At 42.6% G+C, this 17614-nt stretch overlaps 1 protein-coding gene across 1 annotated transcript in view; it reads right to left on the bottom strand.

Annotated features, from left to right (window-relative positions):
• Positions 1 to 17614, bottom strand: part of LOC140915208 (scavenger receptor cysteine-rich domain-containing protein DMBT1-like) — a 193417-nt gene that overhangs the window by 86317 nt on the left and 89486 nt on the right. Inside the window, 7 exon segments of the mRNA XM_078853931.1 lie at positions 745 to 895; positions 4326 to 4438; positions 4440 to 4626; positions 6542 to 6744; positions 11692 to 11842; positions 13183 to 13212; positions 15733 to 15812. Coding sequence (XP_078710057.1) covers positions 745 to 895; positions 4326 to 4438; positions 4440 to 4626; positions 6542 to 6744; positions 11692 to 11842; positions 13183 to 13212; positions 15733 to 15812 — 915 coding nt within the window.

Genomic DNA, 17614 nt, shown 5'->3' on the forward strand with positions numbered 1-17614 from the left:
AGAGGAGGTTGGATGGGGCAGCAGGGGGCAGTCAGGGGCCAGGGTTCCAGGGGCGGTCAGGGAGAAGGGGTGGTTGGATGGGGCAGGAGTCCTGGGGGGGTCAGTCAGGAATGAGAGGAGGGGTTGGATGGGGTGGCAGGGGGCAGTCAGGTGCAGGGGGCTGGGGGTGGTCGGGGACAGGGAATGGGGGGGTTGGATGGGGCAGGAGTCCCAGGAGAGCTGTCGGGGGAGAGAAGCAGTGGGGGTCAGATACGGGGAGGGGGCCGGGCCACGCCTGGCTGTTTGGGGAGGCACAGCCTCCCCTAACCAGCCCTCTGTACAATTTCGGAAACCCGATGTGGCCCTCAGGCCAAAAAGTTTGCCTGCCCCTGTGCTAGATGATGTGAAATTGCAATAATATATATCACATGCACACAGAAGACAGAATATTTTTGTAAAAACGGAACCTAATTGCAACAACCCTTTGGAGTTTTTGCAATATAACCAACCCATGTAATGCACCCAGTCTCGTGATTTTGGAAGTCTGGTGTGCACATAAGAAATGTAATTACTGCACAATTGAGTCAGGAAAATTCATTAAATGGGATGAATGTACACTCCATGGTGCTACTCATACATCCATAAGGCATTCATATGGTTAAAGGGCATCCTAATAAAGATCAGTGAAAATAAATGACCAGCTGGATAGCACAATACTTAAAGATCACAAAAGGCTAAATTATAAAAGTCTAGTGCTTTACTTACGCAACATGGTCAAACTGGACATGCACATAACCGTTATATTGCACTTGTATTTCCCAGATGCATTGTGCATTGTTTGGATAGTAATGAGGATAGTTTGGACTAGAGAACGTCCCAGAAGAACCTGAGAGGTGGCCGCCACAGTGGTAATAGCCTAAAAACATAGATAAAATAAAAGGTCTATATTTCTCTAAGAACTATTATAGTTACAGAAACATTAATTTGTGAGTCTGGGAGGTCATATTGAATTGTGACAATTGTGCAATGAAAAGTGATACCAACCTGTTCCATGGTTATTGTCTCACCAAATGTACTCAAGTACCACCAGGCTCGAGAGACCCATTTGTGAAAACATATGCACACATGCTTAATTCTGCTGACATGAATAGTTTCATTGAGGCCACTGAGAGTAGTCACATCAGCCAAGTTAAGCACATACATATATGTTTGCAAGATTGGGGCCTAAGTGCTTCCTTAATAGCATAAATACCTATTATAGTTGTAGAAACATTAATTTGTGAGTCTGGGAGGTCATATTGGATTGTGACAATCAATGTTAAAAAAGATACATATAGGAAGTGTGGTCCCCAACTATTGAGAAAAAACAACATGACTAAGAAATTTCCATTCTTCCAGCACAGAATAGCAAGGTTTTGTATACTAATCTCCACAGAAGTGTTATTCCAGCCTATTCCACTGAAGTCAATGGAGTTATACTGATGTCAGTAAGGATAGAATTCAGCCCAAACACTTTTAAAACTGTGTGGAAATCGGTGTTCTCAGCATTTCATGTGAATGTTTCTTTGCTTTTGATATAGGAAAATTTGCCTCCTTCCACAAAGTTTCTCTTCAACTAACAAGCTCAAAGGATCCTAAAAAAATCATGCATGCAGGGAGGAGGAGCACTTGAAAATCAGGTCCTCAAAGAAAAACTGTAACAGTCTCAAATGTGCCTTACTATCTCCTGGGGAAGGACAGGGAACAAAAGTGAGAGAGGGATGGACTGAACAAAAAATGCTAAAAAGAGACCATTACCAGATGTCGGTGAGTCTGAAAGATAAAAGAGAAAGACAGGGTTAGTGATTTTTTGTTTTGTTTTGGGCACTGTAATGTTTTACCAAAAATATATAGAAACCAGTGTAATTGCAATTAACTTGGTGCCAAAGAGCAACAAGTAGGGCAGCAGAGAGACAGTGGGTTCCTGAAAGCAACATAGCACCCTCAAATCCCTAACTTCTGGGTAAATGAGAGGGATGCAACCTATGACCTCACTCCGATCAATGAACATTTTGACCAATCAGTGATTCATAGAAAGTTTTCACTGCAATTGATTCATCTTTTGATCACAAGCATTTGAAGGTGTAGATCAAGTTACTTCTGTCATGAAAATTATAATAACAACACCACCAAGCTCTTCTATAGCCTTTTTCATCTATAGCTCTCAAAGCAAGTTACCAAAAAGGTAAGTAGTATTATTCTCATTGTATAGATGGGGAAAATGAGAGACAGAGAGGGAATGCAGTAATTTTAAAAAACGTTTGGTGAGCAAGAATAAAGGCACACTGGCCCCAGCTTATTTCTCTTATAGTACAGCTCTGCTCTGAAAAGTGATTCCACCCTGTTCCATGTTTACTGTCTCATCAATTCCCATATCAAATGTACTCCAGTGCCACCAGGCTGTAGAGCCCCATTTCTGTAAACATATACACACACATGCTTAATTCTGCTGACAGGAATAGTTTCATTGAGGCCATTGGGATTAGTCACGTCAGCCAAGTTAAGCACATACATATGTGTTTGCAGGATTGGGGCCCAAGTGCTTCCTTTAAAGTATAAATGCCTAAATAAACTATTGCAGTACTACTGTATCCCTATTTAGAAGAGTTAGATGCCAAAAGAAAGAAAAAGTTGATATTCAAAAAAATGTATGGCCGTCAGCCTGAAGACAGCCTGCAAAACATACAAAGGTTTATCACTGTGCCGAACTTACTTTCCTGTCTAAGGAATCTGGTGCCATTTATATGGGAATTATTCGTGTGTTATAATGAGATAAAATTGAGAAGACTACAACATACAAATAAAGAAGTAAAAGAATTATGAATTACCTGTTGAAGGCAGCCATGTTGGAGGAGGAGTAGTATCTATTAATACAAAAGGAGAACAACATATAAATTGGCCACATCTTTTAATAGTGAGAGAGAGACTTTTAGAGTAATGTGCCAAATTCAAGATAACGCCAATAAAATCATAACCAAATTAACAGCATAACTGAAAGGAGGAGAAGGGGCGGGGGAGAGAGAGAGACAAAGGATGAAAATTAGAATGTGGTAGGTAGGTGGATGGAGAGAGATGGCTGGTTGGCAAATGATGACACTAGAGAATACAAAACAGGCACCTATCTTGCAAATAACACATAACTGTATTTCTAGCCAATTGTATAACTCACAAAGCTGATAAAAAGCTAGCTGTCTGCATTTCTTCTGATTACTGTAATGAAGACACTTACTTAAAAGAAGAGGAAGGAGAAAACAGAGTTGAGAAATACAAATGTTAACCCTTTGGGATCCAATCCTGTAAACATGCATGCATGTGAATCCCCATCACTCGAGGTTTTGAAGAAAGGATGTTCTTGGTATACGTAATCCTGGTCTTAGCACAGAGGGAAAAAACTAGATGGCTTCTCAAGGTCCCTTCCAGCCGCCCTACATTTCCAAGAATAATTCTCCTCTGCTAACTAGTCCTATATAAGTCAATATAACTATATAACTTCTACTCCTGGTTTAGAACCACTGCCTGAGGGTATGGTAGACCCAAATTCAAAGTCCCTGTTCCAATGACTATTTAATTATTTAGACAAAGTAGAACAGATGGAAGAGGAGAGACTGAGAAAACTCTGTATCAGGATATCCCATAGCTCGGTGGCCCAGGAATACTACTGAAATATTGGATACCCAAGTTCAAATACCTTTTCCATACCAGTCAGAAGGGAAATTGAATCTGGGCCCAGTTCTATTTGTAATAGTCAAAAACCTACACCAAGGAAAATGTTTTCAGGGGGTAAAATGCTTCTTTGTGTGTGTTTGTACAGTACCCAGCACAATGTGGCCCAGTGCTATAAACGCTGCCATAATATAGCTACTAAATAATCATAGTCATTGAAATTCTGGACAGATTTTATTCAGTGAGCCAGAGTCATGGAAAAACATATAATACAAAAAACCTACATTTATGAGTAACTTTATTCGTACCACTAGTTCCACTGAAGCCAATGGGACCTTGGATGATTCAAATTATTTATGTGCAGAAGTATTTGTAGGATTATTTTTCCTTCTTCTGGGCCCAATTCTTAAACCCTTACTCATGTTGTGTAGGAACTTACCCCTAAGAAGGTCCTCTAAAATCATCGGCTCTTTTTTTCAGAGTATGGCAGTGAGGTACTTCTCCATGTGAGAAAGGGTAGCAGAACTGGTCTTTATTAGAAAATCGGAAAATGCCTGTAAAGATGGAACCAGCATCTTCACTGGGACCACAGTTACATGAGTCCCATCTTAGACCAAGGCAGTCCTAAAGATAGGATTCATCACCTCCACAATACAGATAATCAAAGAGAAAATTTTTTGAGTCTTGACCAAAATAGACATTTCTTGTTGCTGAAATGGCCCATCCACATTCAGGCTGCCTTCAAATAACCTCTGCTTTCTGTGTTCCAGTAATCATCACAAACCCTTGCCCAATTTCCTTTGCAATAAAGTTCAACATGACCCTCACATCTGTTCCATCCATTCACCAGTCTTTGAAAGACATGGAAAATGATTTGTGGAATAATGGGCAGTAATCTTTTTCCAGCTGGTGTAATTTCCCACACACCAGAAATCATGAAAAATACTAAGGAGTTTAAATCACATGTCTGGTTATAGCCTATGCTTATATTAATGTGCTGCATGCTATACTCGAGCTGGTTGGGAATTTTTTGACAAATATTTTTTCCGTTGGAAAATGCTGATTCATCAAAACTTTTCTTGGAAACATATCTGTTTCAACCAGCCTTTCACTGGGAAGTTGTCTCAGGTCCCGGAGGGAAATTGGTTTTTGGGAGGGCACTCACCTGATGTGAGAAACCCAGGTTTAAGTGTCTGCTCCCAAATAGATAGAACAGGCATTGAACTTGGGTTTTCTGCATCATAGGGAATGCTTTAACGACCATGCTGTTGGCTATTGTGGGGAGGACTTGCTCTAAAACTCTTGTGCTTCTTCATTAAAACCCAAACAGTCTCGTTTTTGTTCTGATGCAGAATGAAAACAAATTTTAAAACCTCAGAATTATTCCCCAAACTAGAATTTTCTTGTTTTCCAGCAATCCCTACTCTATACCCCCAGAGCCTGTTGAGAGAAGAGCAAATAATGTACAGATAGCAAAATGTTATGTCACAAGGAAGGAACTGTGGACGAGTGGGCCTAGCATGGTGTTGGGAGTCAAGAAATCTGGTTTCTAGTCCCACATTTTCAACTGTCTTGTTGTGTGGGCTATGTCTCAGTTTCCCCATCTGTAAAATGGGGATAAAGATCCTTTACTTCTAGGTAGGCTGTTTTGAGATCCATAAATTAACCCCTGTATATAAATGTAAAGTATGATTATTATACATTTGAGTTAATTTTATATTTTGCAGATTCTCTTCATAATAAATAATGGGTTTTTTTCCCACTTTTCCTGGGAATTCCTACACATCAGGGTAAGAGCGTCTTCTCATTTTTGACAATTTCCTAAAATGCCAAGATTTTTTAATCTTCTGTCATCCTGCCAGCTAATGAAGACTGCATAGTCAGGCTTATGAAAGCGAACCTCGGTCTGCCAGAGAAGCGAAATAGAACAATAGCATTTGGTTCCAAACGTTTGAATGGTTATTTGAACGAAACCCATACTCTGACATTTTGAGGTTTATTATTAATTAAGATCGGTATTAATTGCTAAGCGTCAAATTCTCTGCTGAGAGAAACTGAATCTTCCCTGTAGGTTGTGGAGCCCCAGCAAAGCTATTCCTGCTGCACTCTTGACATGTGTCAGTGAGGATTGGTGGATGGAAAAGGAACAGCCAATTTGCATTTTCAGCGACCCACTGAACATGACTTGATCATGGCTTAGCTCAGCTTTATTTTTGCCAGGCCGATAAAATCTTCTGTCACCAACATCCTCAGCTCCTCACCCTCTGTGCACACCTTACTCACTAACTCATCATAAACAACACAGCACTCATGCTGTGCTAAGGGGATGGAAGGCTGGGTAGGTGGCTGTAGCAAGACACTTTTTGAAAAGACTGGATAAGCTTAAATAGGCAAGGTGGAGGGAGCACAAGAGCCAACTGGCTAGCTCATTCCCTCCCCTACAGCCAAACGGGAAGGTGGTGGACCCTAATGGATAGCCAGTCACACATGCTCTCTCACATCAGCCAACTCCCCCCCACCATGTGGGCACTGTGTGCTTCCCCTGTGGCCACTCAGTGTTCCTCCGCCTTTGATTGTGGAGGAGGGCCATTTTTGTGGAGAATGCATATTTTTCTGGAAAACTTCATATTCTCTTTACATTTGAAACTTTCTCTGCTTACATTCTTAAACTTACATGCATTGTTGTAAAACTCTCCCCTTCCGCTGAAATTGCTAAAACTATCTACTGTCAAAGAAGAAATAAAAATGGATAATATAACAGAAAGAATGAGAATCCTAAATAATTAGTGCATTCTGCCATGTTCACAAAATATATGTTCCATGCTAAGCAGCATATCTGAGACAAAGTAATTGCTCTTACCTACGAAGACAGTATAATAAGAAGCATGAAATCCTGTATTTTGGTAACTGCCGTCGCTTGAAAACACAACGGTCATTCTGTTTGAAGAGGATGTAAATGCTTGATAGCCACCAGTACATATTCTTCCCAGCAAAGTCGATGTATATGGCTGTCGTGCATAGATTTCAATAAAATCATAAGCGCAGTTACTGTGCGGCTCCAGTCTGTGGAGGGAAAGTTAGACTGTACTCGTAAAGTATCCTTTTGGCTGTCAGTCAAAACACTTCGTTGAAAGTGCCTCAGACACTGTTGGCCTGCAGTCTAGAGCAGCCTGACCTCTCATTAGACATGTGACAATTGCTGGCATTTTTGCAGGCATGCAGGTAAATGTTTGCCTACCACAGATACTACATTTTTGGCACACTGGACTGTTCGTTCACCTAGAAGTGACAGGTCACACACACACACAATTAGAGCCCATGTTTTGAAAATGTGGCTGTTTGTGGAAATTATGGGTATGTCTACACAGCAATGTAAGCCCGGGCTTAAGCCCAGACTCAACCTAACCCCTATTACGTACATACACCAATTAGTTAACCTAGAACTCGAACCTAGGGTCACAGGATCCTGCAGGGCTGGGGGGTCCGAGTCAATGTTAAGCTGGGACCTCGGGTCTGGGCCCTATTTCTTTTCTTTCTGTCTGCAGCCCTAGCTTGACTCAGGTCCCAGAAGTCTTCTGGATGTATCCCAGAGTTCCTTGAGGCAACTTCCTTAGTCCTCTCAATGCCAACAATCTGTGGTGCGGTGATTTGCACTCTACTGCAAAAGGAAGCGACACCTCCCTTTGCATACTGCAGCAGTTCAGATCAGCCCTAACTCATTGTCTGCTGAACACCGGTCTACAAGTACACTCTCAGTAGGGCCCTACCAAATTCAAGGTCCATTTTGATCAATTTCACAGCCAGAGGGTTTTTTAATTGGTCAATTTCACATTTTCAGATGTTTATGTCTGAAATTTCAGGGTGTTGTAACCGTGGGGGTCCAAACCCAAAAGGTTACCGGAGGTGAGTCTGATCTTTCCTACCTCCCCACAGTGTCGGTGCTGGGAAAGGACAAGTCCTGTCCTTCCCCAGCCCAGTTGGTACTCGCAGCTAGAAGCCCCATTGCTGGGGCGCTCCCAGCAGCATGGGGGAGATCAGATTTCATGGGAAAGGGCTTATTTCACGGTCTGTGATATGTTTTTCACAGTCGTGAAATTCATAGGGCCCTAACTATCAGAGAGCCTGCAGGGTTTTCAATGGAGACCGATCAGAAGAAGCTTTTTGCAAAGAGAGCTGCTTCCTGGTCACAAGAGCACCGCTAGATGTTGGTGCACGGTGTCTGGGCGGCCCTGCACACACAGCCCCACAGGGGCAGGGAGAGCAGAGAGCAGAGTGGGGACCAAGCAGCCACAGGGAGGGGGAGTAGCGTAGCTCCTGGCTCAGCATGGCCAGGGAAGGAATGACCACCCAATACGCTGGCTGTTCCCTATCCCTGCAGGACAGCCCCTTGGTCCTCACTGTGCTTTCTGACCCCTTCTGCCCTGGGGCTGTGCATGCAGGGGCACCCAGACAGCATGCACTGTGCGGGTGGTGAGTGGGAGCCAGCTCCAAAAGCCTGCCAGGGATCCCCTATCCCTGCCTCCTGGGTTGCGACGGGGGAAGGGATAATGAATTCCTGGAGGGTGCTGGAACACACTGCACCCCAGCTCTGGGGATCCGCTTCGCTCTGCAGCTGGCAACAGTCAGGCTGGCGTGTGTGAGTGTTTCTCCTCTGAAACCAGCTTATTATTAAACTTCAAAACAGACAGACAAAAATAAATAAAAAAACAGTGAAAAAAAAACCACCTTCGTTGAAAATCCCATTTTCAAACTTAAGAATTGCAAAGAGACGGATGTCCTAATTATCCTTGGAATAGGTGCACATGGGCATTTTCCTGCCAATGTGACTCAGCCTAGGGGTGGCGAGACCAATTCTCAGATTAGATGGTAGTCCAGTATAAAGCCTTCTCAAACTGAAATCATTCTACTGAGACAGCTACCAAATGAGCTAATAATGCAGTGTTTGTACTCATGGCTCCTGATGGGCACTTGAGTCCCATTATTAGCACTGTCACAGGTAGGAAACAGAATGGGCAGTAGAATTGAGGTTACAGGGACAAACCATCCCGATGCGTAGAAAGAATAGCAAATATGGCAGGCGACCAGCTTGGCTTAACAGTGAAATCCTTGCTGATTTTAAACACAAAAAAGAAGCTTACAAGAAGTGGAAGATTGGACAAATGACCAGGGATGAGTATAAAAATATTGCCCGGGCATGCAGGAGTGAAATCAGGAAGGCCAAATCACATCTGGAGTTGCAGCTAGCAAGAGATGTTAAGAGTAACAAGAAGGGTTTCTTCAGGTATGTCGGCAACAAGAAGAAAGTCAAGGAAAGTGTGGGCCCCTTACCGAATGAGGGAGGCAACCTAGTGACAGAGGATGTGGAAAAAGCTAATGTACTCAATACTTTTTTTGCCTCTGTCTTCACGAACAAGGTCAGCTCCCAGACTACTGCACTGGGCAGCAGGTGACCAGCCCTCTGTGGAGAAAGAAGTGGTTCGGGACTATTTAGAAAATCTGGACGTGCACAAGTCCATGGGGCCTGATGCACTGCATCCAAGAGTGCTAAAGGAGTTGGCGGATGTGATTGCAGAGCCATTGGCCATTATCTTTGAAAACTCATGGCGATCCGGGGAAGTCCCGGACGACTGGAAAAAGGCTAATGTAGTGCCCATCTTTAAAAAAGGGAAGAAGGAGGATCCTGGGAACTACAGGCCAGTCAGCCTCACCTCAGTCCCTGGAAAAATCATGGAGCAGGTCCTCCAGGTATCAATTCTGAAGCACTTAGAGGAGAGGAAAGTGATCAGGAACAGTCAGCATGGATTCACCAAGGGCAAGGCATGCCTGACTAATCTAATTGTCTTCTATGATGAGATAACTGGTTCTGTGGATGAAAGGAAAGCAGTGGACGTGTTGTTCCCTAACTTTAGCAAAGCTTTTGACACTGTCTCCCACAGTATTCTTGCCAGCAAGTTAAAGAAGTATGGGCTGGATGAATGCACTATAAGATGGGTAGAAAGTTGGCTAGATTGTTAGGCTCAACGGGTAGTGATCAATGGCTCCATGTCTAGCTGGCAGCCAGTATCAAGCGGAGTGCCCCAAGGGTCGGTCCTGGGGACAGTTTTGTTCAATATCTTCATAAATGATCTGGAGGATGGTGTGGATTGCACCCTCAGCAAGTTTGCAGACAACACTAAATTGGGAGGAGAGGTAGGTACGCTGGAGGGTAGGGATAGGATACAGAGGGACCTAGACAAATTGGAGGATTGGGCCAAAAGAAATCTGATGAGGTTCAACAAGGACAAGTGCAGAGTCCTGCAATTAGGACGGAAGAATCCAATGCACCGCTACAGACTAGGGACCGACTGGCTAGGCAGAAAAGGACCTAGGGGTTACAGTGGACAAGAAGCTAGATATGAGTCAACAGTGTGCCCTTGTTGCCAAGAAGGCCAATGGCATTTTGGGATGTATAAGTAGGGGCATTACCAGCAGATCGAGGGACGTGATCGTTCCCCTCTATTCAACATTGGTGAGGCCTCATCTGGAGTACTGTGTCCAGTTTTGGGCCCCACACTACAAGAAGGATGTGGAAAAATTGGAGAGAGTCCAGCGGAGGGCAACAAAAATGATTAGGGGACTGGAACACATGAGTTATGAGAAGAGGCTGAGGGAACTGGAATTGTTGAGTCTGCAGAAGAGAAGAAGGAGGGGGGATTTGATAGCTGCTTTCAAGTACCTGAAAGGTGGTTCCAAAGAGGAGGGATCTAGACTGTTCTCAGTGGTAGCAGATGACAGGACAAGGAGTAATGGTGTCAAGTTGCATTGGGGGAGATTTAGGTTGGATATCAGGAAAAACTTTTTCACTAGGAGGGTAGTGAAACACTGGAATGCGTTACCTAGGGAGGTGGTGGAATCTCTTTCCTTAGAAGTTTTTCAGATCAGGCTTGACAAAGCCCTGGCTGGGATGATTTAATTGGGGATCAGTCCTGCTTTGAGCAGGGGGTTGGACTAGATGACCTCCTGAGGTCTCTTCCAACCCTGATATTCTATGATTCTATGAATTTTCCCACAGTACAACGTATTCGTTGGGCTTGAGTGTCAATGTTAAGGGGGGTGGGGAAGCTAGGCATTCCACGATAGGGTTACTTTGACTCGAGTGTGCGCACTGCAGTTTGAATGCCAGAGCCCTGGGTTAGACCCCGGGGTCAGAAAATCTTTTAGGATTGAAATGCAGTGTAAATGCTCAAGCCCACGGTTTCCTGATATGGGTCAGCTGACTTGAGTCCCACTAATGCTGGGTTTACACTACTGTGGAGACATGCCCTGTGTTACTGTACAATGTGTTCACCCTGTATAAGCGAATGTCCAGGTGAAGATTGAACATTTTTAATGCTCTTTAAAGAAACCTTTGAGAAAATAAAAATGCTTCATGCATACTTTTAACCAAATGAACTTCCAGTATCATGGGGTAGATAAGACTGATGTTATGGGAACATTTCTTTATGTCCTCAAGTCACCAAGTGTGTAATCTAATTTCAACATGTTAGGTTACATGTGCACTGCAATTTACTTACCAATCAACATTAGATGAAGAGCACAGCCTAATCTCCTGAACTCCCCCAAATTATTGTATTCATTGTACTTAACATTTTGTACGTATGCTAGATGAAGTGAAATTGCAATTATATATATCACTTGCACATAGAAGACAGAATATTTTTTTGTAAAAATTAAGCCTAATTGCAACAACCCAGAGTTTTTGCAATGTAACCAACCCATGTTATGCACCCAGTCTGCTGATTTTGAAGTCAGGTGTGCACATAGAAATGTAATTAGTACACACGTGAATCAGGAAAATTCATTTAATTGGATGAACATACACGCTTAATGGTGCTACTCATACATCCACAATGTATTCAAATGTTTAAAGGGCCTTCTAAGATCAGTGAAAATAAATGACCAACTGGATAGCACATCAATTAAAGATCACAAAAGGCTAAATTACTTATAAAAGTCTAGTGCTTTACTTACTCAACCTGGTCAAACTGGAGGTTTACATAATGATTATATTCCACTTGTATTTCCCAGATGCATCGTGCATTGTTTGGATAGTAATGAGGATAGTTTGGACTAGAGAATTCCCCAAAAGAACCTGAAAGGTGGCCACCACAGTGATAATAGCCTAAAAACGTAGATAAAAGCAAAGGTCACTATTTCTATAAGAACAATTATAGTTGCAGAAAGATTTATTTGGGAGTCTGGGAGGTCATATTGGATTGTGACAATCCCCAGCTATTGGGAAATAAAGACTTGACTATGATATTTGCATTTGCATTCTTCAAGCACAGAATAGCAAGGTTTTGTGTACAAATCTCCATAGAACTGTCATTCCAGCCTGATCCACTGAAGTCAATGGAGTTATACTGATGTGAGTAAGGACAGAATTCATCCCAAACATTTTAAAAACTGTTTAGAAATCAGTGGTTAACTTCTCAGAATTTCATGTGAATGTTTCTTTGTTTTTGCTATAGGAAGATTTGCCTCCTTCCCCAAAGTTGCTCTTCAACTAACAAGCTCAAAGGATCCTAAAAGAATCATATATGCAGGGAGGAGGAACACTTTTGAAAATCTGGTCCTCAGAGGAAAATTGTAACAGTGACAAATGTGCTTTACTATCTCCTGGGGAAGGACAGGGAACAGAAGTGAGAGAATGTGGGATGGACTGAGGAGAACTATGTTTATTCTCCACACCTCAATTGTCTGAGGGTAAAATATGTTAGACTATGGCTGTGACATGCACCTGTACAGTTCTATAAATGTAATGAGAAACCTTTATTGCCTGAACTAGGTTTGAACGTTGGCACTTTGTATTGCTGTTCAACCTGTCCTTCCTCTCATGTCAGTCACATGGCAACCGCACCCTGAAATCATACATTGCAGTTGCAAATAATTTCAAGCACAGAATCCCATAAAAGAGAAATCTCCCAGAGCAACCAGCATGAGTTAGCACTTACCAGTTGTGTACCAGGGCCATGGTGGAGTGTATCCCAGTGTTCCTGCAGGAAGATAACAGGCAAAACTAGAGACCTATGCTGAATTTTCACCGGGTGGCCAAAAGTACCAGTATATCCCCTTTGCCAAATCCCAGCTCCCTATACCCAGTCATGGAGGCTCAAGAGCTCCTTAATGAAACAGTTTAAAGAATGTTTTTAACCTGGACAAAACAACATGTTTCCCCTAATCTTATTTTTGAAAACAGAAGAAATTTTGTAGCTGAAACTTCCCAAAATACATCAGTGTGTGGCAAACATTTTATCGTGGATTTGAGCCTAAATGGTTGAAGTTTGGCAAAGTTATAAGCAACTGAAAATTGGACCTTATCGTGGACAGTGTTAGGCAACCTTAAGTAAAAGTGGCACTAGCAGCTCTGCCTGTAATAAATTTCAGTAGTGATCCTGTACATGTGCATTTCAGCATATTAAAATTTATGTCAAGATGGAAAATATGTAAGCAAAAAGTTACCTGTTTCTGAAGATGTTGTATATCCCGAAACTGTTAGGGTGAAACATCAGAAATTTTAGCATCAGTTAACAGTGTCTGATAACTAGAACTGGGCAAAATTTTTAGGCCAAAACTTTTTCCAGAAAAAAAAGCTAGATTCGGCAATACCAAAACATTTTGCAATTTGCATAGAATTGAAACTGTAAATTTGGAAGCAATGCACAATGCTATTGGTCAGTTACAGGTAACCTGTAATTATTTTTTCTTGCAGTCAGTCTATATCTGTTATCAGTAGCAGGACTGAACGCTGGGACTGGGTGAATAAAGGATTTTTCAGTTCTCTGGCATTTTCAAAAAATTTAAAAAAAAAATCCATTTGGTTTGATCTGAAACTGAAAGTCCCAAAAGAAAAAAAATCATCAGAATGACAAAAACATTATTTGAGGTCAAATGAAATTATTTTTGGAGCATTTTAAAATAGAAGCACAGGAAATAAAGGGTTAGATTCACAAAACAGAAGGAGGAAGCTTCTTTATACCCTTTAACTCAGTGGTTGGGGCACTTGCCTAGGATGTGGGAGACACAAATTCAAGTCCCTTCTCCATTGACAATTTATATAAAGGAAACCACCTTCAAAAGAAAAAAGCTTCAGAGAGCCCACACCAAATATCCCATAGTCCACTGGCTAGGGCTCTCTGCTGTGACAGGGGAAACCCAATTACAATTCTCTGCTCTGCATCAGGTAGAGAGAAAAATTGAACGTGTTTCAACCACATCCCAGCTGAGGGCCCCGCACTAAAGCTTATAAGGCAACCACCATTGCCTACCTCTTTCTCATCTTTCTATTTGCCTAAGCTGTCCATGAGGGATGTAAGTCTACAGGTCTGCTCACTGCAACACCGGTGAAAGGTGCCAAAAATACAGAGGTGCCTGAAACAGCCAATGGCATAATGCATAGAGTGCACTGGAAATAATCTCTCCCACTGGGAAGCAGTGCTCAAGGGACTGGGCAGAAAAGGTGAGAGTTAGTAGAAAAATGTGGGAGAAGCTGGAGGAAGCAGGAGTCAGGGTCATCCTGAGGGAGGAAAGATGTGGAGAGTCTGAGGAGGAAATAGGGGACGGGGAGAAAGAAACAGACACACAAAGAGATTAGAGGAAGAAAGGGGACAAGGTCAGATAGTTAGGAGGCCAGCCATCTGTTCAGCAGGGAGCACACGGGTAACTCAGATCCCATGATTGGTAGGTTAGGAAGGATGTTTTAGAACAGGGAAGGAGTCAGATTTTTAAAAAAGAAAAGGAGTACTTGTGGCACCTTAGAGACTAACCAATTTATTTGAGCATAAGCTTTCGTGAGCTACAGCTCACTTCATCGGATGCATACTGTGGAAAGTGTGGAAGATCTTATTACATACACACAAAGCATGAAAAAATACCTCCTCCCACCCCACTCTGCTGCTGGTAATAGCTTATCTAAAGTGATCACTCTCTTTACAATGTGTATGATAATCAAGTTGGGCCATTTCCAACTCACAAAAGCTTATGCTCAAATAAATTGGTTAGTCTCTAAGGTGCCACAAGTACTCCTTTTCTTTTTGCAAATACAGACTAACACGGCTGTTACTCTGAAACCTGTCAGATTTTTAAGTTGTTTTGAAGAAGTTGCCCAGCTGTAAGGTTACAGGTAGGGTTCATACATGTATCCTTATACCCCTGTTATAATATAACCATTCATCAATACTCTGAAAGGATAGACATACTCTATAGCACATTTGCCCTTTAAAATTTTCATTTAATCAAGGGCCTGATGTGAATAAAAATAACTATAATGCTACTTAAATACTAGTTATGAAAATCACCCACAGTGTTTTCAGGTACAAAGTCTAAGCTATATAATATGAGCTTTACAGGATTGTTTAGAATAGCTTGTTTTAACATTTTGAACCGGTTACCCAAACTAATCTTATAAGATAGCAAGAAAAAAAATCATTGACAAAGGGAAGATGCCTGCATACTGGAGTGAGTGTAATATTCCATTTGCCCCAAGTACACTATGATAATTTTACAAGCATATCTGATTACATGTCATTAAAATATATTTAATGAAATATAAACTGGGTGATTCATTGTGGACCTGGAAGAATTACATTTGAAGCACTTTAAAATAAATATGCTTTTTAGCAAGAGAAACCACATCCCTCCTTAAATCCCACCCTGAACACAAAGATTTGGACACATTAAATCAGTAACTTACAGTATATTGATTGACTCGGTTTTAATTGTGGTACAAGCCCCTAACACAAAATCCTAGGTAGTGGGAGCAAGGTTAATTTCATCATACTGAGCATTTTACTACATGGTTCAAATAATAGTAATAGTTAACTAGCTTCCTTGGCTCACATTTTTCACGAGAACAAAGCTGTGCTAGCCAATGCGGCCCTACACTACCTTTAATTTTTGCACAAAACTCCCATTGCCATGATTGTAAGTTCTAAATGGGACCCAGTGAAAATGAGCAAAACTTCTCTTTACATTTTTGAAAGAATGACTTTGCAAGATATGTAGACATTTTACCTGTAGCAGTCTGCAGAGTTTCAGAAATTAACAGTAGCATCCAAGTGAAGAACATTGTGGTACCCATCTTGTCAGGGTGCCTGACAAAAGCAACATCAGAATTTATAGGCTCTGACTATGGAGGGGCGAGGCTCAATATTCTGTTCTGCGTCTACAGTAAATCAATACAAAGTGATTACATTTCAGTCTCAGATGAAGGTGTTCCTGGCTTTATTTTATAACTTCCTGGTCTCTGCTGGAACAGTAGAATCATAGAATCATAGAATATCAGGGTTGGAAGGGACCTCAGGAGGTCATCTAGTCCAACCCCCTGCTCAAAGCAGGACCGATCCCCAATTAAATCATCCCAGCCAGGGCTTTGTCAAGCCTGACCTGAAAAACTTCTAAGGAAGGAGATTCCACCACCTCCCTAGGTAACGCATTCCAGTGTTTCACCACCCTCCTAGTGAAAAAGTTTTTCCTGATATCCAACCTAAATCTCCCCCACTGCAACTTGAGACCATTACTCCTTGTCCTGTCATCCGCTACCACTGAGAACAGTCTAGATCCATCCTCTTTGGAACCCCCTTTCAGGTAGTTGAAAGCAGCTATCAAATCCCCCCTCATTCTTCTCTTCCGCAGACTAAACAATCCCAGTTCCCTCAGCCTTTCCTCATAACTCATGTGTTCCAGTCCCCTAATCATTTTTGTTGCCCTCCACTGGACTCTCTCCAATTTTTCCACATCCTTCTTGAAGTGTGGGGCCCAAAACTGGACACAGTACTCCAGATGAGGCCTCACCAATGTCGAATAGAGGGGAACGGTCACGTCCCTCAATCTGCTGGCAATGCCCCTATACATCCCAAAATGCCATTGGCCTTCTTGGCAACAAGGGCACACTGCTGACTCATATCTAGCTTCTCGTCCACTGTAACCCCTAGGTCCTTTTCTGCAGAACTGCTGCCGAGCCATTCAGTCCCTAGTCTGTAGCGGCGCATGGGATTCTTCCATCCTAAGTGCAGAACTCTGCACTTGTCCTTGTTGAACCTCATCAGATTTCTTTTGGCCCAATCCTCCAATTTGTCTAGGGCTCTCTGTATCCTATCCCTACCCTCCAGCGTATCTACCTCTCCTCCCAGTTTAGAGTAATCTGCAAACTTGCTGAGGGTGCAATCCACACCATCCTCCAGATCATTTATGAAGACATTGAACAAAACTGGCCCCAGGACCGACCCTTGGGGCACTCCACTTGATACTGGCTGCCAACTAGACATGGAGAAATTGATCACTACCCGTTGAGCCCGACAATCTAGCCAACTTTCTATCCACCTTATAGTGCATTCATCCAGCCCATACTTCTTTAAATTGCTGGCAAGAATACTGTGGGAGACAGTGTCAAAAGCTTTGCTTAAGTCAAGGAACAACATGTCCACTGCTTTCCTTTCATCCACAGAACCAGTTATCTCGTCATAGAAGGCAATTAGATTAGTCAGGCATGCCTTGCCCTTGGTGAATCCATGCTGACTGTTTCTGATCACTTTCCTCTCCTCTAAGTGCTTCAGAGTTGATTCCTTGAGGACCTGCTCCATGATTTTTCCAGGGACTGAGGTGAGGCTGACTGGCCTGTAGTTCCCAGGATCCTCCTTCTTCCCTTTTTTAAAGATGGGCACTACATTAGCCTTTTTCCAGTCATCAGGGACTTCCCCGGATCGCCATGAGTTTTCAAAGATAATGGCCAATGGCTCTGCAATCACATCCGCCAACTCCTTTAGCACTCTCGGATGCAGTGCATCAGGCCCCATGGACTTGTGCACGTCCAGATTTTCTAAATAGTCCCGAACCACTTCTTTCTCCACAGAGGGCTGGTCACCTCCTCCCCATGCTGTGTTGCCCAATGCAGTAG

The sequence above is a fragment of the Lepidochelys kempii genome, chromosome 7 (genome assembly GCF_965140285.1).
Source record: "Lepidochelys kempii isolate rLepKem1 chromosome 7, rLepKem1.hap1, whole genome shotgun sequence".
In the NCBI taxonomy this organism is placed as follows: Eukaryota; Metazoa; Chordata; order Testudines; family Cheloniidae; genus Lepidochelys; species Lepidochelys kempii.